The following is a 25,445-nucleotide window of genomic DNA, read 5'->3' on the forward strand; positions in this document are numbered from 1 at the left end:
ATAGGTATATGTTTGCAATGAAACGCATGCGCAGTAATGGTAATTGTAGAAAAATAGAGGGGAAAGTCACATTTTTCTACGGACTCAGTTCCAAGTAAGTGTGCGAAATATAAACATAAAATTATAACCTCAAAGTGCCGGTTATAAAGCTTGTAAATAATTATAGAAAATAAATAAATAAAAATGTCTGATGAAGAAGTAATAAGACGACGTCTACTTGTAGACGGTGATGGTATTGGTGACGATAGACGTATAAATATGTTATTAAAATCATTTATTAAATGGGCAAATAATCCCGAAGTTGATAATACTCTACATGAACGTATTTTGGCTACACTTGCACAGTGTGAATTTGCACAGAAAAAATCTCGTCTTGTTTCAACTATGAGTCAGGATGAGTTAAAAAATTATGAAAAATTGTCAAAAGATATTGAAGTTGAAATAGAACAAGCTAAACGTGATATTGAAACTACCAAAGCTGAATTACAAGAAGCCAAACAGATACGTAAGAATAGAATTGAGTATGACGTCCTTGCCAAAGTTATCAATGAACAGCCAGACAGAAAGGAGACTAATTTAAAATTGGAGACTTTAAAACAAGAACTTGGATTTTTAAAGGTAAATTATTCATTTATTAATCAATTAAGTTTTTGTTTTTATTCATGTAAGACAAATGTGGGTAACTAAATCCGTGTAAAAAAGATTCGTTTCGAAAATGGTTCAAAAAAATTTTTCGGTGCGTTTTTTAATACTTTTGAAGCTAAAATATTTTTATTTGGAAATTTTGCTGATTTGGACAATGATAAAACAATGATCCTGAAGTTAGCCGACAATTAACAATTTTTGATTTTTTTTTTAACAGACCAATTACGAAAAAATATGCACATGTATAAAATTTTAAAAACTACAAGTGCAATTTTTTAATATATATATATATATATATATATATATATATATATATATATATATATATATATTATAATTTATCAGTTTGAAAAAATTCTAAAAATTATTAGTCGTCGGCTAACTTCAGTAATGAATGTGAATGTAGCAGAGAGACAAATTTAAAATTATTAATAAATAGAGTAAATAGTTAATATAATTAAAATTTAAAAAAATGCGCATTTAAAAAATTTTGAAATTAATAAGTGCATTTTTCATGAATATATTTTTTAAAATTATTTACTCTACTTATTTATAATTTTAAATTTGTCTGATATCTGCTACATTCAAACTCATACTACAGAATCATAATTTGAACGCCAATTGAGAACGTTTTTGATTCTTTTCCGAACAGTTCAAGAACAAGGTTAGGACATTGAATATTTATTTTTTAATAATATACAATAACTTTAATCTGTCCTAACCGTATTAAAATTTAATTAATAAATTAAAAAGTAATTAAAACCTTAATTGAGAAAAGGACAACATAGAAGTAATTTCGCCGAGATATAGAATTTAAAAAAAAATTATTTAGTTGTTATCAATGTTATCAAGGAGTTGAACGAAATTTGTTGAAAAAACTTTAGTCTACAAAACTTGAAAATTCGAGTTATAAAATTGACTTGAAGATTTTACTGAAGTTTATTTTCCAAATTTCGTTTAACTCCCAATTGATGTCAATTGAAAGTAATTTTTTTTAAATATATACCTCGGCGAAATTTCTACTACGCTGTCTCTTTTTAATTGATGCTTTAATTTTTTTTAATTAATTGATAAAATTTTGATACACATGACAGTTGAAAGTCATTGAAAATTTTTAAAAAGTGGGGAAACTGTCTGTGAATGGCCTTAAGTTCCAAAGAATGATAAACTTAAAACTCAGAATTTTCTCTAAACTGGAAGTCGCCTGCTATGAACATTTTTGCGATGTTTTGTGTACTCGGAAGGTCAAAAATACAAAATTACTTTAGTTGGGATATTTTAAAAAAGCGTGCAAATAACAGATATCCCATAATTTATTAGCATTTAAAAATAAAAAAGTGCGTATCAAACAATAATACTTACTAATTATTTATATTTGAATGCAGGAAAAATCAGAACAGCTGGAACATAAATTAGAAATGCGAAGAAAACAATTCCATGTATTAATATCATCAATACATTCATTGCAAGAGATGTTAGATGAATCCGATGAAGAGATAATGGATGTCAGTCTCGAAAATTATGAAGATACGGATGTGCCTATGCAAGTATCATAATAAATATGACTAAATTCAATTTTGAATTTTATACATTTATAATAAATATTATTAGTGTAAATAAGTAGACTGTCGGTAAAAATATTAACTTAATTTTTTTTTTTTATTCAATAATAATATTAAGTTCTTTACAAAATATATGATAATTAAAAAATGAACTTTAATTAATTAATTAATTAAAAATTTTGTCATTAAAAGTATTTTTAAAATTAAAATTTAAGCTTTAATTTACTTGTTTTTGGCACATGGCGAATTGTTAGTGATATTCTTGTTTTACGATCAAGTTTTTCACCATCGTCATAATTATTTGAACATAAATTTATGTTACGTATTAAATTTTTATCAATTATATCGTAATTACATTCACTTATTGAATGTAAGTAATCATGATATAATTTATCTTTGAGTACTAACAGACTTTTTCGTTCAAGTATAAATGAAAATTCTGGTTTCAATTGTCTTTGTTCCTGAAAATAAAAATAAAAATTGTTTATTGGTTAATATTTGTAATAATAATAAGAATGACGTAAATTATTGTTGTATACTTCATTAGTATCTAAACGTTTTGTGAATTCAAGAAGTGTGTGAGATCCACAAGTTATTGTTGTAACGATAGGATGAAAAAGTGGTCCATCAGTATGTCCCTGTATTGTAAAAAAAAATATATATATGTACACATAAATATAAAAATATTCTAAAAAATTAATTGGTATTATAAAATTATTATTTAAAAAATTACCATGATTCCTTGTCCAGGTAAATATTCATTAATCAAAACATGATTTGGCAATTTGTCATTATTAAAAATATTGAATGATGATATTCTGTCCATATATTTTTTTAACCACTATTTAGATCGAAAAAAAAAAAAAAAAAAATTAATAATTTATAATAAATATCAACTGTTGATTGGTTATTTAGACAATTCAGATCGTATTCCAATCCGTATAATTTTTATTGATAAAAATTATAATTAATATAGGGTAGAAGTACCATTATATACTTAATAGTACCATAGTACCACAATAGTATAATAAAAGTATCTTGGTACAAATTTAAAAAATTAATGATGTCATTGCGTCTTAAACAAATTAATTTATTAAAATTTTCCAAGGGTCCAAAACTAGCCCTAATGTGGCCAAAAACGGTACCTCTACCCTATTTTAAGGTACACGGAATGAACAAGATGGTTCTGGCTACTATCCCTGATTATACTTGGTTACATCTGAGGAAAAAAAAAATTTCAGATAGTAACCACTTACATCTGGATTATATTCAGTTCTATCTCAGATTAAGCTCAGTTATATTTCAGATTTAATACAGTTACATCTTAGATTTTACAGCGCTAGATTATACTGGTCGCAATCCTACATGGTAACCACATGCATCTTAGATAGAACCGAGTATAATTCAGGAGTAAGTGGTTACTATCTGAAATTTTTTTTTACTTCAAGTGCGACTGAGTATAATCCGGGATAGCCAGTACTATCTTGTTCTTTCCGTGTAGTACTGTTGATTTTAAAATTATTGTTCATGACTACTTAATGGCATATCAGTAGATAATCATAAAAAACAATTTTATTAAAATTTTAAAAAGCCACAGACAACCAGTTAAATTTTTAATTTCGTAATTTAACACTGAGCTTTATGAAAAATCACACTTGAAAATTTTCCTTTAAATTTAAATCCAATTACTTCAAGTTATTCACAAGTTCAAATCAATTATGAATATATATCATTATAATTAACTTATTTGTATACGTTATTTTCACATTACTTTTATCTTTCAAGTCAGAAATGTCATAAAAAGTTAAATCACAATCTATTTTTTTTTATTTATTTTAATAATTGTTTTCTTCTTACTGTCCATAAATCAATTGATTTAAAATATCATTAATTTTTAAGCTGATAGTTGTACGAAACAAGATATTTCTAGCTTAAATTTTATTTTCTCATTTATAATTAGTTTTTAAATACTATAAATTTTATAGCAAAACTTTAACAAACTCGCAGTTACCACAAACTCATGAAGATTTTTAAACAAAAATTTGGTACTGTATTGCTTTAATTTTTTGAATTCAAATCCAATTCAATATCTTGATAATTACACAGAACACATACATATTTCTAAATAGTAACATTTTGGTTTCATTAAAGATTATGCTTTAATTTTCTAATTACGTGAACAAATCGATGTTGATGTGAAGTTCATAAATTTCATAAAATTTTCATGACCCGTATCATTAAAAATCGAAAAAATTTTAACAGTACACAGAGTTTATCACATTTTACTGGTTCTCTGAAGTTTTTCAACAAATTTAATTGAATATTATTCTTATCATGATATAGTGATAAGGTAAATTTCATTGTAATTCTAAAACCAGCAGTGATATCTTAAAAACAAAATATTGACAAAATTTCCATTTATTGTACAAGTGCATCAACGACAGTATGATTAATTCAATCGATAGTGATGGAAAAAAAATCCCTCTTAAAATCCATGATTTTTTATAAACTAAAATAACTAATTAGCAATTAATGTAATACTACAATAATTTCTAATTATTAACAATAATTATTTTTTAGAAAAATCTTACTTCATTTTTATCAAAACTGCAGTATTTTTAATTTTTTTCAAAAAAAAAACCAGCTTATTATATTTTAATTCAAATTTGAAAGTGTGAATTTCTATCTAAAGTATTTAAAATATTTTAATTGTCTCATTCAAATATTTATACTGGAATAGTAAATAAATAAAGTCCACCAATCATTTAATTATTAATTTTTCCAGCGCTAGACTATAAAAGAATTTGACATTGACTGCACCTACAAAAAAAACTTTTAAAAAATAATTTATTTTTATTAAAATCACACTTATTTCTGAGTGTAAATATACTTTGTATTAAATCAACTGTTAAGTCATTAACTGTGCAAACGAAATTTTTGAATTTTATAAATTTATAATTAATCAAATTGTAATATTTATAAATATTGTAAATTGTAGATATTTGCATATAAATAAATAAAATAAAATAATTTTTAATAGACGATGTTACATACTGACTTTAAACTTATTAAATAACAAATTATTTTAGGGGTGTGCGAATCGTGTTCGAATCAAATCGAATATAACATCGAATCGGACAAGTCGAATTTTCGAATAATTCGCAACTTTTTAAATCATTTGTAACTTTTAAAATTACTCGATTCGAATCGAGAAAATTCTGATTAATTTTCAAACTCTCCATTTTTATTAAATGGAGAGCTGAGTTTTTGAAGTCGAAAAAAAATAATTTTTTCATAGATTTGTGTCTGAGCTTAATTTATTTACCTCTGGTAGAAATCTGAATTATTGAAAAAAATTTCACAATTTTAAGTCGTTCAAAAGAAAATTTTGGAATTATTAGAAAATTTACGTATAATTCGAAAACTTACAAATTATTCAACTCAAAGTTAGAATCGAATAGTTTGATTCAATTCGATACGAATAATTTGTAAGTTCGAACTATTCGCACACCCCTAAATTATTTTAAACTAAAACATTAAAACATTTACATTTATTTAATAATTAATATCAGGTTCAAATACCCGATTGCTAGCCTCCTTCCACTGACTAACTCCTGGATATATTTCAATAATATAATTTTAAAATATAATTATTTATTTTCTGAAATAAAATTTCCAATTAGTAACACTGTAAGAAGTATATTAGACGTTATGATTTATTTCATAACATTATTAAACAAATTTTTCAAAAACATTTTCTTATTTGAAGCTTCTAGTAATCTAATCAATTAATTGTGTTTATTGTCGAAAAATATGGTTTTTATTAAATATAAATGATTTGACATTGAAAAAATAATTTGTTCATTAAAATAAATAACTCACTTCACGTGCGATTTTTTTAATTAATAAAATATTTCTTGGGTTAAATGTATATTTATTTTTCAATAGTAATGTAATTTTCTCTGTATATATGATCAATCAAATACATTAATTATTGACATGCGACAAAACCTCTCTAGGTGTGGCATAGCCCTCATGGGAGGACAGCCAATAAGAAAAAAAAACCTCTCTAGTGATTGGTCAAAATATTTAATTGAAAAATATCCATCGTAATAAACGTTTAATGAAAGTATAAAAATGACGGTAGATATTTTTGGCCTAGATATTGTAACATCGAACCAATCTCCATGAAATATTTAGTTTTTCTGCTGTTTTCAGACATTTTATGAAATTGAATTTTTTTCTTTCTTCATTTTATTTATTTATTTATTTTTTTTGTATTATGCATTACAAGTGAATTTTCTATCGTTCTAGTTATAGGGTAAATGCTCCAAAAGTTCGCCTGTACCAAAATGCTTTTTTTTTTGTTATTACATAACGTGTATTCCATAGATATTGTAATAGTATGTCTCATGGTTTATAGCAAAAATGATTCCCTTAATGTTTTTAAAACATATTTTTATCAAAAAATATTGTTAACCAAAAGCAGAAATTTTTTTTAAAATTATTTTTTCTACAAAACCATAAAAGGCCAGATTTACTCTTCAGAAATACTGGAACAATTTGGTCTTGTCTGTAATAAACCGGGTTCAAGATCATACAGGGTGTTGGGTACAACTCAATCATCAAAAAGTTAGACAGCAAACAAGGATTTTTTTGCGTAAAAAATTTTTACTTGACCCAAGAAATTTTTTGCACGATAAATTATAAGCAAAAATTTTCTTGGGCAAGAAAAAATTTTTAGAGGCGAGAAAAAAGTTCTTGCGTCAAGAAATTCTTCTTATCTGTGTATGTGTAATTCTGGGCCGAGAAACAAGATAGTGAATTTAGTTAATGATTACAGTACTTCTATAAATTTCTTTAGGAATTCTTTGTTATCTTTCTCAACAAAGATAATAGTATATTGTGAAACAAGTGCGACAAGTTGTCGATTGCCCACGAAAGCGAAGTTGAACGCACGAGCGAAGCGAGTGCGGTCATTCGCTTGAGTGGGCAATCGACAACGTCGCACGAGTTGCACATACTATTTTGTATTACAAATGCGGTGATATATGTGGGTACAAAATTGGGGTCCAGGGGCGAAGCCCCGGCAGGGTCCAGGGGCGGAGCCCCGGTGGGGTCCAGGGGCGAAGCCCCGGCGGGGGGTTGGGGGGGCGGAGCCCCCCCAGTCCCTCAAAACAAATAAAAAGTTTAAAAAGAAGAAAAAAATATATTTTAAACAATAAATAAAAATTAATTAATATTAATAAACAAAAAATAAATTTTTTCAATTTTTTAAAAGGACAAAGCCTTTTCGGACCAGAAATAATAGCTGAAAAATTAAGCATTCAAAAAAGTATCAATTAATTACAAATGAATATAAATTTATTTGATCAGAACAAAAAATAACAAGAACAACAACAGCAACATAAATAAGTTACTTTTTTTCAGTGTCATTTAAAAGAACTGAAATGTTTGTGCAGTTCGTAAATGTAATATTCAAATTCATGGCGTTTTTAGATGAAACCTGCTCTAAAATTTCGGATCTTTCATTTTCTTGATGCATCACAGTGATGTTCATCGGTTCTTCAGAAGTTTTTCCAAAAATTGGGTTGTTTGAGTCTGAATGTTCGCGTGAAGTAGATGGTCTCGATGATATGGCACGTGCAATTTGCTCACTAATCCGTTTTTTATTACCTACTGAGTCTTCCACGTAACTTTCAGCAACGGGATTGGATTTCCATCCTCCGTGCCTTTTTATTGTAAGAAGATCAGCACCAGAATCCGCTAACAGAGTAGCTGATGTTCTTCTAAAAGTATGGCCTGTGTAAGACTCCGGGTTTGCTAAATTCAAATATTTCGCTACTATTTTTGGCATGCTACCGAACGTATTAATGCCAATATTTTGCCTCGTACACCTGCCGTTCCGATAACCCACGAAGAATCTCTTGGTAGCTAAGTTTGTTGGGCGTGAAGAAGAGTATTTTTTATAAGTTTGATAAAACGCATCCGTCACGACAAAAGATCTTGCTTTGCCGGTTTTAGTTTTTGGAATTTTCACCAACAACATGTCACCTTTGTCGATTATATTGTCCACTGTTAAATCACAAAGTTCATGACGCCTGCACGCACCTTGAACCCCAAAAATCAAAGCCACCTAAAAAATAAAATAAGTATGAAGTATGTTTATGTATTTATTTATTCAATGATAAAGAGTGATCAAAAGTATTAAAAATAACTAACCTTAATTGCCAAGAATTGATTATCAGGAGCTTGGTTCAAAAATTGATTTATTTGCTCAGCGTCTAACGTTTTAGCTTTTTTTGGTTTAAAACCTTTATTTTGCTGCTTTAAAAAAGCGATCAAACCCGAATAATTATAAATATTAATTTTGTGTTTGATGTCAATCATACTTCGCAACATTGAGTAAGTGGCCCACAAAGTTGACGGTAATTTGGTTTCGGCAAGTTCACTAAAATAAGTCAGAAGAATGGGTTCAGAAAAGCTCTTGACCTTTTTATTTCTTCGCCATTCCATAAACTTATTGTAAGCCGCTTCATATTTGGGTCTCGATACTTGAGGAACTAAATTATTTCTTACTTCATCGGCTTTTTTCAGAATTTCAGGTGGTGTGGATTCGTCGCTCGAACTTTCTGGAGTTTCCGGTATTATTTCCGACTCCATATTCGTTTTTAAACTAATTTTAATTTAATTACAATTTTATTTATTAAATTAAACTGTCAGACGCGTCAACCTCAATTCAGTTTTAATATGTCGATTGTGTTTTTTTTTGTTATTATTTTTTTAATTTTAGCAATTTTATCTAAATTTGCGTGTGCCAAGAATAATTTACGTGCGACAAGTAAACTTGTCGCACTCAAATAACAGTTTTATTTATGAAAAAACTCACGCATAATTTTAAAATGGGCAAACGGCTCTTTTTCAAACGCAACAGCGAGCGTCAAGATACTACTTTTCTCGCATGAGTAATACAAAAAATATTTTACCACGTCACTAAAGTACTATATTATATTATATTCACGTTTATGTGCAGTTTTAGATTAAACACTACTTTTCTAAAAGTTAAATAGAATGTATAAAGCCGATTAGCGTAAATAAATCAATAAATATACAGTACTAATTGATTAATATATATTCAAAGAGAAGACTCTGAAAGTCAACCGAAATAAAAATAATAATACATTTTTTTATTCTGTAAACTGAAAAATATTGCTGTAAGAGCAATACCGATAGGCTGTAGTAACTATTTAAAGTTTAAAAAATTGTAGATTGTTAATATAGAAATACATTATTTGCGTAAAAGTTACATTTCTATATATTACCTATACAATGTTTTGTTAAATCAACTATCTATATAGATGGTTGCTACGACAATACGTATTGTAATATTAACAGCCAGTATTGATATATTCACAATCCAGATTGCTACATTAACCATTCGGATTGCTAAATTAAAAATTAGGATTGCTTTGATAGTAATCTTTCAGAATCGTTAAAACCAGCAAAATACCGAGCATAGGAAATGTAACCACATAGTATAGTTAAATTAAGAATACTTTTATTCATAATTGAAGATAGTTAATGCGGCAATCTAGTATTCCAAATTTAACGGGTAGATATCATTCAGACAGAAGTTTATTAGGCAGAATCGTTTTTGTGTACATTCCTTTAGCCTAAATCCCGCTTACTCAGAGTTTGATTATCTACAATTCTGATTAGAAGTGATTGTTTTAAGATAGATCTCTTTTACACATGATTTCTTAATTTATAACTGATGATTTAGGGGCAGTTGTTTAATCCAAGAGCTTATTAATCTAGGATTGAATTATCATTGTCAATATATCTATATTTACTGTAAATATATAAATATATAAATACTGGCGAAATAAAATCATTCTGTTTAAGCTGGATCTATTTAAAAACAATCACTTTTAATCGAGATTGTAGGTAATCAAACTCTGGATGAGCAGGATCTAGGCAATCGGAATATGTGTAATAAAGATTTTGTCTGAATGACACCTACCCAATTTAACGATACATTTTGTTGTGACAACTATCTACCATTAAGCACTACTTCAGATGGTTACGATAACTACATTTTTTTTTTCAGTGTAACTTTGATTTCAAGAATTTCAAGCCCTTCTGTCAAAGTTATAGCAAGACCACTGTACTTATATACCTACTGAAAGTTTAGCTTTAGCCTTAAATGCCTAACTTGTGGAACATTTACATTGAATAAGTAAACAAAATAAAGACAATAATTGAGTTTGTTTACTTTAGATAGATATAATTAAACCAGCCTTCTTATGCCACTAAATTATTACTTTAATGAAGTAGTTATGGAAAGCTAAATAAAATAAAATAATAATAAAAAGTTTTTTGTGCATATTAACAAAACTTTATAATACTCACAAGTATCGCGTTTAGAATAATAAAAAAATTATCTGATTTCTGCGACTTTTATTATCATCTGAATACTAGTGTTTCATTGCAAACTTACTTATTTATATGCCGGCTTTTTTTTACTGTGATATCTAAATCAACAGTTACAAGCTTTAAATTAAAATTTAATTGTTCTAGAATCAAAAAAATTTTCTAAGAAATTTGTGACGTAAAAAAACCCATAAAAAATCATTTTTAAGAGGGTAAATTAAAAAAAAAGCCGAGGACTGGGTAGTTTACTATCTAAATAAAAAAAAAATATATATATATATACTTACGTTTGGTATTTCTTCAGCAATCATACCTTTTTGATGTGGAATTCCACCCCAATTTTGTAATCTCCTATTACTTAATTGTGTCCATTTAGGTAACGGAGATGAATTTACATATTTTATTAATTCCTCTTCTTCATTATCATTTATAAAATTTTGAATATAATATGCTGACAGTGGTACCTATTTAAATCAATCAATAAATTTATTAAATTACTAATTATCCTGCACATGAAAATTAAAATAACTAAAAAGCCTAACCTATAAAACCTTTTAATATTTTAATATTTACCCTATTAATTATAAAAAAAATATAATACTTACGTCTTTAATTAAATTTGTAGGTTTTAATGCATTTGAAATATTATTTTCCATATTTGTTTATTTATTTAATATGTTATATTATTGTATTGTTATTGTTTCTATCGAGTAACACGAGGTTAGTCATTTGTTTTGATAAAAAAAAAGTCTGACAGTTAATTTTCATGACAAAAAATTAATAATTAGTAATTTAAATAAACATTTTTTAATTTACTTATGTGTTTATAAATTACTAATACAATAATTGATATAAAAATATATAAGGACTTGGAATTTAAATATTTTAATTAAAAAAAAAAACGATCGATAAATGTTTGTATTATACACATGTATATATTAACATCTATGTATAGATATATGTTTGTTTTGGTTTCATTATATTGATTTTTATATTTCAGTAAATGGAAATTTTTCCCAGGTACAAGACGTTTTAATTTACACTCGAATTTATTTATAAAAGTAAAGTTAATTAATTGTTTGATAAATTGTAATAACAATAATTGTTTAACTGAGTTAAAAAAAAATGAATTTTATGGATTCAAATAACGCGGTAAAAATAACCGGGGAATCTACAAAAAATCGAAAAGTTATGATTGATCGTAGTACTTCCAGTGGTTTCATAAAATTGAATAAATCGAATGTAGAAATATCTGATCAAGTTAAATCGGAGAGCAAAGATAGTAAACATGAAAATTTGAAGAGTAAATTTATTCCACTGAGCATAAATGATCGTGATATGCCAGATTTTTTGGAAGCAAATTATGAAGAATCAGATATTATGAGTAATAAAAAATTTATTATTTGTTCTAGGTAAGATTCATTTTATGTTTATTAATATGTAAGAATAAGCATGGAAAAATAACATGTCAGTTATGAGTATCATAGTCATATATATTCTAAAGACATAAAAGGTAAATTTGGATAGTACTGCAGTCTAAAATTTACGACTATCATAATAAGGATATATTAATTAACTCGCTTTTACTTGAATGTCAATTTAAATTTAATTTAAATATTAAATTAGGGTTTTTAAAATAATTCAGTATTATAATTTTTTTTTATTTTCAAGGTAAAAAAATTAAGCAAAAATTACTATTTGGTAAAACAAACAGTAACCGTAATGATTATTCAATAATTATTACTTTTATTACAATTCAAAACAATAAACAATAAGAACAAATATGTATATAAACTGCACTGAGAAAAAAATTTCTTATGAAAAAAAAACTGAAAAACGGTTGACCCTAAAGGCCAAACGCAAATCTTCCAGCTGTTTTTGAGCTCAGAGAGATCAAAAATTTTATTATTGGTAAACTTTTGAGCTCTTCGAGCTCAAAAATAGGCTGGACCACAAGTGTGTACATTTCGCTGATAAAAAGTAATTTTTGTTCGACAATATTTTCTGAACAAATTAATAGATTTGCACGTGTTTTGCGGCAATCGAAAGAGCTTGTCGAGACTTAGATTTGATCAAACTTAAAAAAAGAAATCGGTCGAACGATTTACTAGTTATGCAACAAAAACTTAAAAATTTTTTTTTTTATTACTATTTTTTGTATAACTTGTAAACTACTCAACCGATCGACTCCAAAATCTAATCAGTTGTGTATTGGGAAGCCCTTTCGCTTGCTGCCAAAAACGTTCGAATCGGTTGATCGTTCCAAAGATATTGTCGGACAAAAAAAGTTTACACACACACATACATGCATGTGTTTTCTACATGTAGACACTCGGGCATTATTCTGAAAATAGTCAAAATAGCTTCCTAGGAACTCAAATCGTCAAGATCTGATGACAATTCGATTCTCGAAAATCGGACCGAAATTAATAACTTCCCGAATGTTTAAAAATTTTCACTTTTCTTAGCAGGAAATTAAAAATTACTTTCTTGAGTCAATAATTTATTCGTTTTTTCATTCAAAGAATTAAATTCTTATATTACCAGAAAAGTAGTTGATTCAAGTATTCTAATAATTTCTTGATTCTAAAAAACTTATTTGTAAAAATTATATTCCCAACAAAATTTTTCTTACTCGAAAAGATCTTTAAAATAGTTATTTTTTTCTTATTAGTGTGTTAGCTGTAAAAATCTCTTTAATCAACAAGGAAAAAACAAAGTGGTTTCAGTCTTAACTAATATATCTCTAATTTTGAAGTTAATCTGAGAATTTTAATTTGAAACTGCTTTTTTTTATTAAATTGAATAACTTAATTGGCACGATGGTTGCCAAACTGTTGTAATGTGCATGAAAATCTGATGTAATTTTGATTTTTTAATTGAAATTTTGAAAATTACTATAATTATTAAAATTTATGGGAAAATATGATCGACGCATCCGCAGTAGAATCTACATTTACTTCAACAATATATATTCTAGTATTTGATTCCTCAAAAAGTTTCAGATCTGTACCTCATTTGGTTATCACGTAAAACAATATAATAATGACAAATATATTAGAACTCTTTAATAATAAATACACTGTAAAAAATTAGAAGCGAATTCCGAGTGATTATGGATTTTATATAAATCCGTTTTCTATTAATGGAATTAGTGAAATTCACTTCTAATTAGTGAATATGCACTGGGAACCAGCTATAAGTTTATCACTGGTTGAATTAATGGTATAGCTGGAAAAATAGTGACTATCTACTGATTCGCAGTGAATTTCGCGAACTCACTCCATCACTCGGAGTTTCGGAGCTTCAGGAAAACCCTTATACGGAGTAAACAGGGAGTTTGTTTTTCCAGCGGGGTGATTTCAGAGTGATCTGAATTTCATTCCAATCCGCATTTATTCCGGATTTAATTCACGTTCACTCCACAATTTTTTACAGCGTAGACCGTATAAATTCGGTATGAAACTTCACTTTCTATTAAAGAGTATGAAAGAGTCTCTAAAAAAAGTGGATAGTAGTATGTTATCATTGAATTTCTTGAAAATAAATTATTATTTTTTTATTATACTGTTTTATACAGTTGTAAAAAAAATAATGTTGAGCAGTATGCATACAAAGTATGCATTTTTGTTCTAATAGTATCGTAGTTAAAAAAATTAAATTATTTAAATAATATAACAATATAAGAGATAATTGGATGAACCCTATTAAAAAATATATGTAAAATCAGATGGGAATCCATAGGAATCCATGTAAGAAAGTATGAATTCACATAAGAATCCATTAGGAGCCAACATAGGAAAGTATGGATTTGTACAGGAAATCATGTATTAGAAAAGTATGGGTATCTGCATTCCTATACAAAAATATATATCGGCACTTAGATATCTGGATTCCTATGTGGGAAATCCAAATAGGAATCTGGGTACCTGGATCTCTATAAGAAATTTATATGGAATCCGGCGAATCTAGATTATTGTATAGAAAATATACTCAAATAATTTTATAGGTATCATATATTCACTTTTAACAAAGTTTTTCATATGTAAAAAATTTACAAATGCATAAAGTATATGTAAAACTTTTTATTACGAATAAATATACTCATATATATATATATATATATATATATATATATATATATATATATATTTATGTTTCACGTAAATATTAACACACATTTATTTTATTTATCTTATTTTATATGCAAAACGGATATACAATTATTTAATGTATTTTTCTATGCGCGAATATTTATACACCCATGCACAATACTGTTTCATTCATTTTTCATATATAAATTTATTTTCATCCGCATTTGTTTGCCTAAAAAAATCTTTATATGTTAAATTATAATAGTTAAATCAATCTTGAGGAAAAAAAAAACTATTTCTCAGGTAAATTTTTTTCGAACTTTTTTTTGTTCTATTATTTTTTTAAACGACATTATCATTATAACTCTCATATTATTTACTTTATTTAAATATTTATGTATAATGAACATAAATAAATCATTTCTCAGTAAAAAAATTATAGTTCTACTTCGTTTAACACATGGAACAATAAAATATATTTAAAATTATTATTATTTTTTTTTTTATGAAAATAATTTATACGATAATTTAATTTCACGAAATTGAGTCTTTGAAATAATTATATGTTTCATAATTTACTACTATTTCATTGCACTAATTTTCTTTTTAAATTTTTAAAATTCAATGAATTTTATATTTTCGCAGAAAATATACTATAGCATAGTTTCATTTTAATATAAATATGATTTTTATCCATTTTTTAGTTAAAATAATATAACATTAAAATACTAATGATAGATTATTTTATTTCACAAAAAAAATATATTTTTAATTCGTTGTCACACAAGAAAATATACTAAAAATCAACAGAAAGTACTGAAGAGTTTAATGTGATTTATTTTTTGCTGCTGAATGACTCATTGATTTTAATACTTTTTTTTTTTTTTTTAATAAAAATTAATGAAGGTAAGGGTCTGAAACTTACGAGATCCTAATAATATTTTAATAGTATCTACTTATAATTAAAATAGGAGTTACATATTCGCCAAAAACAATGCACCATATGTTTATACTTAATTGCTCTTAATTAATTAAAATTATAATAAGTAATTATAAATTTGTGAATTATTAAAGAAGTACACAAACTGAAAATACCGATGAGATACATCCAACAAATATACTACGTACAAGTGAATTTAATCATCCAGCAATCATAATAAACTCATCAGCAACTCGTCGATTAAATACTCCAAATACGGACAATAATTATACAAGTCATGAATTATTGTTGACGAAATCTCAATTGTATAATGTAAATCGTAAATATCATAAATTAAAAAAATGTTTTCATAAATTGTACTCGGAATACCAGAAAGTACGTGACATCGCAAGTGTATTTACCGAATCAATTGAGAAATCTGTACACGGTGAACCTGTTGATTTACGTGTAACACTTCAAAGTTGTCGACAAATCTATCCAGATGCTTTTGATTACAATTTTTCTTCTGAACATGTAATTATTTTTTATTAAAAAGCAACATTTTACTTATTAAAAGCTGTCAATTTGTAGCCACCATTTATTGTTAATGGTTGCTGTTTAAAATTTTTTAGTGTATAAATAAAAAATTATCTTTCTTGAAGGATTTAAATTGCATCGAAGAAATATTTGAATTATTTTTTTACTGTGATGTAATTTTAAATATAAAGTACTTAAAATTTTTTTAATTTTAAATTTATCAATTTTTTTCGTAAGAACTTTTTTTAAAAGCTATAAAATTACCCTAAAAATTGTCATAAAATTTTTTGTATAAAACTTCGACGTCAAATTTAGCAAGTTATTTTATCAAAATTTGAATAAAAAATAAAGTTATAATCCTTGTAATTAACAAATCTACCTGACGTACAAATTTGACAGTGAAATTTTTCGTAGGTAATTTTTGGCTTTTTTCCAGTGTCTCATTTTTTCCCTGCGTTGTTCTATACTAAAAAATTAAAAACAGTGACCATAAAAAATTTTTGACTGCAATATAATGTGGTCTAATATAAGGTGACTCAGGGTAAAATGAGAAACCATTTTTGAGACAAAAAAAAAATTAATTTTTATTAAAAAATGCTTAGGGACGGGTGTTGATCAGCCCGGACAGTGCGAACAGTTTAAAAATTCTCATATAAATAGCAAAAATGACTTTAAGTCAAAATTAGCTACGATAGTAAAAAAATATTTTCTTTTGCTAAAAAATTTCGACCGCACGGTCTCGGCTGATTAACTTACTCCTATTCTACAAGCTGTAACTAAACATTTTTAAACAAAAACAATTTTTTCAGTCTTAAAAATGGTGTCTCATTTTGTCTTGGATTTCCCCTATATGTATATAACTTTCATATTATTTTTGTCTAGATACAATCTGAGCAAGATGATGATTATTTTAATTCAAGCAATACAAAATCAATGCTGAGTACTGTACCATTATTATCGAAGTATTTAAATTATAACAAAATTAAATTACATCTTATTAATGCAAATATTAAGCTAAAATTATTAGTTTTACAAGCATTACGTTGGGTAATTGATAAATAATAATTATAAATTTTTATATTACTAATTAATAACTAAAAAATGTCTTTTATTATTAGAAAATAACATTGAGTCAGCCAGTAGAACGTAATGAAACAATAATGGAGTACATAAAAAATGATTTATTGGATTTACATAAAAATCAAGATGGATCTAATGATAACAGTGGAAAATCATCAATTTTGCCGTATTTATTGATACCTTTAGATGTAGTAGAGCCACATCCTTTACAACAATCAGCAGCACGTTTATTAAATACATTTGCTTCTTTTAAATCCGGCAGGAATTATTTGGCTAATGGTCCAATTATTCTAAATGTGGTAAAAATTTAATTTAAAGTCACTGTTAAATTAAAAAAAATTCAATTGAAAATTATAGTAATAATAATAAAAATAAAACTTGTTAGATAGTACAGTGTTTAGATAGCAAAAATGCTGAATCAATAGACGCTTTTACCTGTGACATGATAATCGCAACACTACAAAAACTTTCTTTACGAAGAAATCAGAGATTATACATGATCGCAGCTGGTCTTGTAGAATGGTTGATTCATCATTTGAAAGCCGAGTGTCATACAATGGGCACGTACAGATTAGAATATGCAACAGCACTTTTAATGAATTTATCACTACAGAAAGAGGCACAAGTGCGTGCTGCTGCGATGCCAACGATCCTCATATCAACATTAATAATTCTACTGTCATTAGAACACTTGCCTGTAATACTAATAATATACTAATACGGATTTTAGTTTTTTAGAATAAATTATTATAAAGAATGTTTTTTTTTTCTTTATTTTCACAGGCTTTACCGTATGTTAATGGATCCCTGAATAATTTTATTGCTAATAGTGCTATTAATAAAGAAGCTAAAATCATTGGATTGGGATCTATTTTAGAGTATCATCGACGATATAGAACTGGTGAATTAAGGTTATTATTAATCAATTAATTAATTGAATAGTCGATTCATTAACTCCATAGCTGATTCAATTAGACCAAAAAAGTTTCATAATAATGCTGATAAATATGGTCAACTTTGAGTCTTTGTTTCAATAATTTCTAATTTTATGACACAATACATCGATAAAATTGTGAATTTTTTATACCGGAATTATACCATATTTAGACTTTTCAATTTTACCAAAACAACTATTTTGAGACTCAGCTAAGATTTTATTGAATCATATATATATATTAGTTTTCACCCGCAGCTTCGCCTGCTTAGAATATATCATATTCATATTATTGTTGAAAATTTCAACGAGACCCTCGGAGTCTATTTTCGGAAAAATACCAGTAATGGATGATTTTCTTGCAAATGTAAGGAACATTCGTGCCAAATTTTATGGATCTGAAGATTGAAACGTTTTTCGCGCGCGCGTGCACACAGCCATGTATATGTATATATGTATTATTATTCAAAAGTTCAATGTTCGTCTTTACTGTGTAGTTTTTATCATGAGATTGGTAACTTTAACTACTTTTGATGGTAAATGTAACCATCTAGATCGTACATTGTACGATCGCTCGATGTTAAGAATCATCTTCTTATATTATATTGACTATAATATTTAGATTATTATATTTATCATCTTGACTTTTACAAATTTAATTACCATCTAAGATAGTAGAATCTACAGAAGAAGTATTGTTAGCGCTGATATAAAATTCTCTCCGTGTACGATGCGCACACACGTACACACACACACGCGCGTACACACACACGCGTGCGCCGGCGGATCGACGGGTTCATTTAATAATGTTCAGAAACGGTTCTTTGCATTTCAAAGCGTCAATATCAATTGAAAACTAGAGTTCCGAAAATTGGACCAAAATCAATAGTCTTTTATGAAAATTTTCAGTTGTAGTGGGTTAAAAAATTAAAAAAACAAAAAAAAACGGTATTATTACATTTCCTAAGATAATCAAAGAATCAATTGATTAATGCGCAAGTTTAAAAATTTTTAGAAAACATCTCGATCACATTTTATTGAGACATAGGCGCCCGAATAATGAAATAATTGAAGAAGTTATCCATGATGATGATGATCGTGAAGAATATGATAATCTAGATGATGAATTAGATGAAATGGATCCAGTCAAAGTCAATCCTGGTGATTTATTCGGTGAAACGCTATTAGCTACTTGTTACTCATTACCTCCGGACATGTTTCCGGGTGATAAATCTCACGATGTCAAAATAACGGATGAATCAATTAATGATATAAATTTACAGAACGGTGAATCCTACTGCAAATCTCCGAGGTAATTGTAATTACTTATTATAATTTTCATTTTTTATTTTAGTTATTTTTTAATTTATTTTACTATAAAGATTAACGCCGATAAATTATAAATTGATGATTAACCCAATAAAATTAGTAGAAATAAAAGAAAATAGTAAAAGTAATGAAGAATTAATTGATAGTAAGAAATTAAAAGTTAATTGTTCAGTTTCTACACTGAATGTTTATGATAATAACTTATTAAGTGAAGAAACAATTCTAACAGACCTTAATTTATCTTCATTAAGTGAAACAATTGATAATTGTGATGAATTTACAACCAGTAAATCATGTAATTTAATATCTACGTCATCATTAAATGTTTTTGATGATGAGAAAGTTAATTTACCGTTTGATACATCAAATATGAATTCGTCTATAACTAATTTTGAAGAAAGTACTTTATCTAGTTATAAAAAGTGCGTTTATTTTATTTATTTATTTATTTACAACTTTTTTTATTATAGTTAAGTATATTATTTAAGTACAATAAAATTAAAATTATTATTACAGAGAAATTACAGATGAAACTTTAACTGCAATTCAAGACCCAGAAATCAGTAAGTAAGACAAAATAAAATTATCATTTTCTAAAGTTATATTATAGTGGTTTAAGTTTTATACATATATATGTTTATTTATATAAGAAACTTATAAAATAAATATGAATTATAAATGAAGTGTAACGTCTATATTGGGTTAAAAGTTTATGACTTTCTCTATAAAATGTCTAAATCTATAATAATGACCTCGAAAAAAACGATAAAAAAAATAGATCGAACGAAAGTAAAGAAAAATAAGAGATAAATTTACATAAACTGCAGTGCGTGAATTTTTTACTCATTATTATTATTATTATTATTATTATTATTATTATTATTATTATTATTATTATTATTATTATTATTATTATTATTATTATTATTATTATTATTATTATTATTATTATTATTATTATTATTATTATTATTATTATTATTATTATTATTATTATTATTATTATTATTATTATTATTATTATTATTATTATGTGTTTCAGTTGACGATGAATTGAGTACTATCACATCATTGTAAGTTTAATAAAAGTACTTGAATTAGAAATAATTATTATTGTTTTTGTGAAATAAAATTATATTTTTTAATTTGATCGATTGTTACATTTTTTTTTTTTTGTATAGTATTAATTTTTTTTTTTTAATCAATAACTTTCTAGTGTTAGTGAACCACAAGAAATATTTAATGAAGTAACCAATGAGAAAGAAGAAGAAGATGAAGCATTTATATCAAAACCAAAAATATTTCGAACACCACCACAAAGTGCATCATCGCTTTCAGTTAAATCAGATTCTAATAATATAAAAAAATAAATAATATAATACAGTAATTAAATTATAAATAGATTTATTAATAAGTAACAGAGTACAAAATAAAAAAAACACTAAGACAGCACACAAAATAAATATAAATATAATTAAGTATAAATTTAAGCAATAAATAAATAAATTAAACAATAGTATGTTTTTTTTTTTATTTAAATCCGAAAAAAGATCCTGTAGCAGTTGATGCACCTGCAGGAGCATGATGATGCCCAGTACTACCTGAAAATCCCGAAGAAGAAACGTGACCGGCATGACTTGGATAATTTCCAGCAGCAAAGTGTCCCGTCGAACCCGCGGAATAAGGTCCCGCACTTCTCACCTTGTAACCACCAGCACCGGCAAACATTCCCGAGGAGTATCCTCCTCCTGTTTCTGGATGCATTAAATGACTTGGCCCAACTCCACCGCCGTCTTTAATTATTATATATTTGCTTCCTGATTTTGGACCAAAAGCACCCGAGTAAAATGACGATGGGCCTTTGACGAATGTGGGATTAACACTAGAAGCAGCACCAAGTAAAAATGAAGGTATATTACGATGAACTGATGAAGATGGACCAGCACCATGCATAAAATTTCCTGGAGCACTTCCATGACCACTGAGAAAGCTTAATGATGATCCAGAATAACGTGGCCCTTCGTTATAACTATGTCCTGATCCTGGATAATTTAAACCAGATCCACCAGGTCCTCCTAGAGTAGCATGACCACCAGGTCCACCTAGACTACTTAGACCTGGACCACCTGGGCCGCCTAAGCCATGGCTTCCATGACTTCCATGACTTGACAAAGTACCTGGACCACCTAGACCTGGTCCTCCATGCGCTCCAATACCTCCTAAACTACCAGGGCCACCATGTCTACCACCAGAATAACTACCAATATGTCCAGAGTAAGAATTTAAATGATTTGTTGATGGATAATTTGGATGTGGATTAGACATGAATTTCAATGCTGATGCAATTCCATAAGGACTACCGTGACTATGAGGATGGTGTTTTGAATTATAAGCTGTTTTTGGTCCATAACTATTAGCCGACGATGATGATGATGAACCGTAGGAACCATAGTCGATTGAATTATGATCAGAACCAATTGAATGACTAGCATAATTTGTTAATGATGGAGATCCATGACTACCACTCGCGTAACTGTTGTCCGATGATCCTGAGTATGGGTTAATATCTGTCGATGTATAGATATCATTTGTGTATGTACCCGTAATGCTATTTATATTATCGTTATTGGAGGTTGAGTGGCTGCCGTACCCACTGGACTGAGTATTGTCATCACTTGCACCACTGCTATGTGCGCCAGATGATGTAGAGTATCTGTGGGATGTTGCTCCTCCATAATTACCGCTACTCGTTAATTGATCCGTTAAGTCTGCGTGGGTGTCTTTCGATATTAACGACGACGATGATGGTGATCCCGGTGAGGATGCTGATGATGATGATAGACCAACAAAACCACCCGATGTACTGTAGCTTCCGGAATTATAATCACGACTTCTACTTCCTACTGTATATCCCGCTGGTATTTCAAGAAAAAAAAAATAAATAAATAAAAAAGGAGAGAAGAAATAAACATTAAAAAATGATATATTTATAAATAGTTTAAGTGTTAAACCTGATTGACTGTAAATAATACTTTTGATTTATTTTATAACGGTTACTATGCACTACTTGGTATTAGAAATAAAATTCCGCGACCTTGATGATTTAGAAGAGATTCTACTGAGCATGAAATAAAATGCACGGCCTTTCCAATTTGCAAGTGATATCTACTAACTCGTGAGTAAGAGAATTTATCCTGGGAGAAAGTCGTAAAAAAAATCAGATGTAATTTCCACGTTTTTTTTTTTAATTTTTTTTTTTTCCTTTATTGTTGTTGTTTTATTTTTATTATTATTATTATTTTTTAATTTATATCATTTGATTTTCTAATCCGTCGGCATGGAGCTAAACTACGCGAACCCGGTGATGCATGCCATCGAGCATGTGTGTCATGCATAACGTTACATATTACAAGGAAAGTAGAACACTCATTTTTATATCTAGTCGCTAGGAATCTTTTATCCTCAATATTCAAGTTCACCGTTTCTAAGGTCATTATCAATTCCTAACAATAATTAAATACTTTTCCCATTTATTGCACACCTCGAACGCGGAGCGGAGAAATAGTGTTCTATTTTTTTATTTTATGAAAAAAAATTTTTTCTATCGATGGAAAAAAAATTTGTTTTTTTGTAATAAATAAATAAATTAAAAATACTTACCACCAACAGTGAGACCAGTAGAAGTCATTAAAATTGATGAAATAAGAAATAATATCTAAAAAAATACAAATTAATTAATTAAAAAAAAAAAAAAAATTATTTTTTTAAACAAATCAAAATACTCACTCGCAACATTATCACTGTTTTAAATTTTTACATAAACAAAAAAAATTTGAATTTATAAATAAATTAATTAAAAAAATTTTTATTTTTTTTTATAAATAATTAAATTACTAAATTTGTTATCCCGTAGTATAAATGACGGGATTCGTATATGAACTGGCTAGCGATACAGTTTCCCAGGTTATTTTATACTACAAGTAATCCCTTCTTATTTCGCGAGAAGGTAAAAGCAATCTTCTTGTAATCAAGTACGCCAGAACATTGGCTACAATTTAACCATATACATGTTTAGTTTAACGTTATAGTTTGATATATTGGATGGGGAAAAAGACTTTTTTATATTTTATTTTAAACGTTAACCGGATTTTATAGTTTATATTTACAAGCTGTTTTTATTCCCTATGCAATGATAATAAAATTTAGTATAATAATATTAATAATAAATCGTATTGGGTCAAAAGATGATTCTACATGACTTTTCAGAAATTATTTAATCGATATTTTAAAATTCATTTTTTTAATTATTTGATTAAGCAAAAAAATTATTTAAGTACTTTTTTTATTACTATTTTGATTTTTTGTATGAAAATATTAGAATATTATTATGAATTGTCAGAGAAAGGAATATTTAAAACTTTCATTTAATATTTTCAAATTGTTGAAATAATTAATTTTCTCTTTGCACGATTAATTAATTTTTAAATATTAAAATTCATTAAATTTTTTTGAAATACATTAATCAACTTACTTGTTTCGGTAGATAATTAAATGAATTTAAAATTGATAAATTGGAATTAAAAAATTTTTCTGAAAGAAAATTGTACTATAAATTATTTTTTATGAATATTTAATTGAGTGATTTTTATTTAAGTGTGAGAGTGAAATATAGATGATTGTTTGTATTCAAATGATTAAATTCTTGTTAAATAAATGTTTGTGAATACAAATGTTCAATTCCACATGTATTTCAAACGAAAGTTGTGAATTTTTTCGTCAAGATAAATTTATCCGATAAGATTGTTGTTAGCGATGCTAAGAACGCTATGTGACTACAGATAACTTCTTTAACTGAACACTCTGCTACTGTTTAATAATTCAATCGACGTAGTTTCGATTTACCGGGTCAAATCTGTTAAAAGTCATTTTTTTTTACCATTACTTTATAGCTTTTCTTTTCTTTTTGTTCTTCATTCATCTCATTTATTTTACGAAAAAGTAAATTTATATACTCATATGTATTCGGGTGGTTCAAAAAAATATTCATGTTTTTTACTTTCACCCTTTAAAAAATTAGTATATGGTAAAAAAAATAAAATCAAAACCAGTTTAATTTAATAAATTTAAATTTAGGAAGCTCGAAAATTTGTCGAAAGCTTTGAAAGTTTTTCGAGTTTTTGATAAATAATAAAATCTACTGTAGCAAGAAAAAAAAATCTCTCTATTGGTTGACCCTGCGGGTCAGCCCTAAAACTTCCCACTGTTTTCGAGCTCAAGGAGCTCGAAAACATTGTTGTGAATACATTTTCGGATTCTTCGAGCATACTTTTGTATGCCATTGTTTTCGAAAAAAACAGTTTTTTTAGTATTTCTTTCTCCCACGATATCTCGCGAACGAATTATCCGATTTTGGTGGTTGAGGCGGCAATCGACGTGTTTTATTGAGTTCTAGAGCTGATCAGATTTAGGAAATGTTTAGTTAAGTTATTTCAAAGATATTCGCAAATAACTGTTTTTTACCATTTCTTTCTCCCGCGATAACTCTCGAACGAATTATCCGATTGAGATGAGTAAGGTGGCAATCGACGCGTTTTATTAGGTTCTAGAGCTGATTAAATTTTTTTTTTTCGTAATTCGCCAATATTTTCGAGTCTACTTGATCAAATGATCTGAAATTTCCAGGAAAGTTTATGGCCAACAAGCTCTTTCGATTGCCGCCTTAACCATCCAAATCGGTTCATTAGTAAAAAAATTACAAAGAATTTACATACATACATACACACATACACACACACACGCATACTTACAGACACTTGGACATTCGGAAAAGAATCAGAATAGCTTCCTAGGACCTCAAAACGTCGACATCTGATGAAAACTCGATTTTCGAAAATCGTGGTGAAAACAATAAC

At 27.2% G+C, this 25,445-nt stretch overlaps 4 protein-coding genes across 10 annotated transcripts; 2 read left to right on the top strand and 2 right to left on the bottom strand.

Moving 5' to 3' along the window:
* The first annotated feature begins 76 nt into the window (after positions 1–76).
* LOC130666447 (THO complex subunit 7 homolog) lies at positions 77–2,907 on the top strand. The gene is made up of 2 exons (XM_057467451.1): positions 77–618; positions 2,031–2,907. Exons 1-2 carry the CDS (start codon positions 184–186, stop codon positions 2,199–2,201), a joined length of 606 nt encoding a protein of 201 aa, XP_057323434.1. The 5' UTR covers positions 77–183; the 3' UTR covers positions 2,202–2,907.
* On the bottom strand, positions 2,411–11,536 carry LOC130666446 (alpha-ketoglutarate-dependent dioxygenase alkB homolog 6). Of its 4 annotated transcripts, XM_057467450.1 has the most exons (5): positions 11,246–11,536; positions 10,928–11,104; positions 2,941–3,048; positions 2,747–2,845; positions 2,411–2,668 (listed from the first exon to the last, which is right to left on the bottom strand). In XM_057467450.1, exons 1-5 carry the CDS (start codon positions 11,294–11,296, stop codon positions 2,411–2,413), a joined length of 693 nt encoding a protein of 230 aa, XP_057323433.1. In that variant the 5' UTR covers positions 11,297–11,536. The 4 variants fall into 4 exon arrangements, with proteins under 4 accessions (XP_057323433.1, XP_057323432.1, XP_057323431.1 ...); XM_057467449.1 differs by lacking the exons at positions 2,411–2,668; positions 2,747–2,845; positions 2,941–3,048; positions 11,246–11,536 and adding exons at positions 7,554–8,343; positions 8,430–8,658; positions 10,620–10,783 and having other exon boundaries at positions 10,954–11,077; XM_057467448.1 differs by lacking the exons at positions 2,411–2,668; positions 2,747–2,845; positions 2,941–3,048; positions 11,246–11,536 and adding exons at positions 7,554–8,343; positions 8,430–8,658; positions 10,620–10,783 and having other exon boundaries at positions 10,928–11,063.
* Positions 11,537–11,607: 71 nt separating this feature from the next.
* Positions 11,608–21,072, top strand: LOC130666444 (lisH domain-containing protein ARMC9-like). 3 transcript variants are annotated; one of them, XM_057467443.1, is made up of 11 exons: positions 11,608–12,052; positions 15,812–16,187; positions 17,073–17,237; positions 17,309–17,569; positions 17,656–17,967; positions 18,054–18,181; positions 19,220–19,516; positions 19,587–19,955; positions 20,050–20,096; positions 20,576–20,606; positions 20,750–21,072. In XM_057467443.1, the coding sequence occupies exons 1-11, from the start codon at positions 11,766–11,768 to the stop codon at positions 20,901–20,903; spliced, it is 2,427 nt and encodes an 808-aa protein (XP_057323426.1). In that variant the 5' UTR covers positions 11,608–11,765; the 3' UTR covers positions 20,904–21,072. The 3 variants fall into 3 exon arrangements, with proteins under 3 accessions (XP_057323426.1, XP_057323424.1, XP_057323427.1); XM_057467441.1 differs by having other exon boundaries at positions 11,609–12,052; positions 15,809–16,187; XM_057467444.1 differs by lacking the exon at positions 19,587–19,955 and having other exon boundaries at positions 11,612–12,052; positions 15,809–16,187.
* Positions 20,921–23,486, bottom strand: LOC130666445 (keratin, type I cytoskeletal 9-like). 2 transcript variants are annotated; one of them, XM_057467446.1, is made up of 3 exons: positions 23,320–23,486; positions 23,197–23,248; positions 20,921–22,448 (listed from the first exon to the last, which is right to left on the bottom strand). In XM_057467446.1, exons 1-3 carry the CDS (start codon positions 23,326–23,328, stop codon positions 21,064–21,066), a joined length of 1,446 nt encoding a protein of 481 aa, XP_057323429.1. In that variant the 5' UTR covers positions 23,329–23,486; the 3' UTR covers positions 20,921–21,063. The 2 variants fall into 2 exon arrangements, with proteins under 2 accessions (XP_057323429.1, XP_057323428.1); XM_057467445.1 differs by having other exon boundaries at positions 23,194–23,248.
* Positions 23,487–25,445: the final 1,959 nt, after the last annotated feature.

This window comes from Microplitis mediator, chromosome 4, assembly GCF_029852145.1.
Source record: "Microplitis mediator isolate UGA2020A chromosome 4, iyMicMedi2.1, whole genome shotgun sequence".
NCBI classification, from domain to species: domain Eukaryota; kingdom Metazoa; phylum Arthropoda; class Insecta; order Hymenoptera; family Braconidae; genus Microplitis; species Microplitis mediator.

What these genes read in the sequence shown, in the direction of transcription:
- LOC130666445 (XM_057467445.1), bottom strand. An exon ending in TACTGGTCTCACTGTTGGTG is followed by an intron (nt 22,449 to 23,193) that starts GTAAGTATTTTT and finishes TTGAAATACCAG; the next exon opens with CGGGATATACAGTAGGAAGT.
- LOC130666444 (XM_057467441.1), top strand. Translation starts at nt 11,766, where the DNA reads ATGAATTTTATGGATTCAAATAACGCGGTAAAAATAACCGGGGAATCT. An exon ending in AAATTTATTATTTGTTCTAG is followed by an intron (nt 12,053 to 15,808) that starts GTAAGATTCATT and finishes GAATTATTAAAG; the next exon opens with AAGTACACAAACTGAAAATA. An exon ending in GTCCAATTATTCTAAATGTG is followed by an intron (nt 17,570 to 17,655) that starts GTAAAAATTTAA and finishes AAAACTTGTTAG; the next exon opens with ATAGTACAGTGTTTAGATAG.
- LOC130666446 (XM_057467447.1), bottom strand. Translation starts at nt 8,870, where the DNA reads ATGGAGTCGGAAATAATACCGGAAACTCCAGAAAGTTCGAGCGACGAA. An exon ending in ATCAATTCTTGGCAATTAAG is followed by an intron (nt 8,344 to 8,429) that starts GTTAGTTATTTT and finishes TTTATTTTTTAG; the next exon opens with GTGGCTTTGATTTTTGGGGT.
- LOC130666447 (XM_057467451.1), top strand. Translation starts at nt 184, where the DNA reads ATGTCTGATGAAGAAGTAATAAGACGACGTCTACTTGTAGACGGTGAT. An exon ending in AAGAACTTGGATTTTTAAAG is followed by an intron (nt 619 to 2,030) that starts GTAAATTATTCA and finishes ATTTGAATGCAG; the next exon opens with GAAAAATCAGAACAGCTGGA.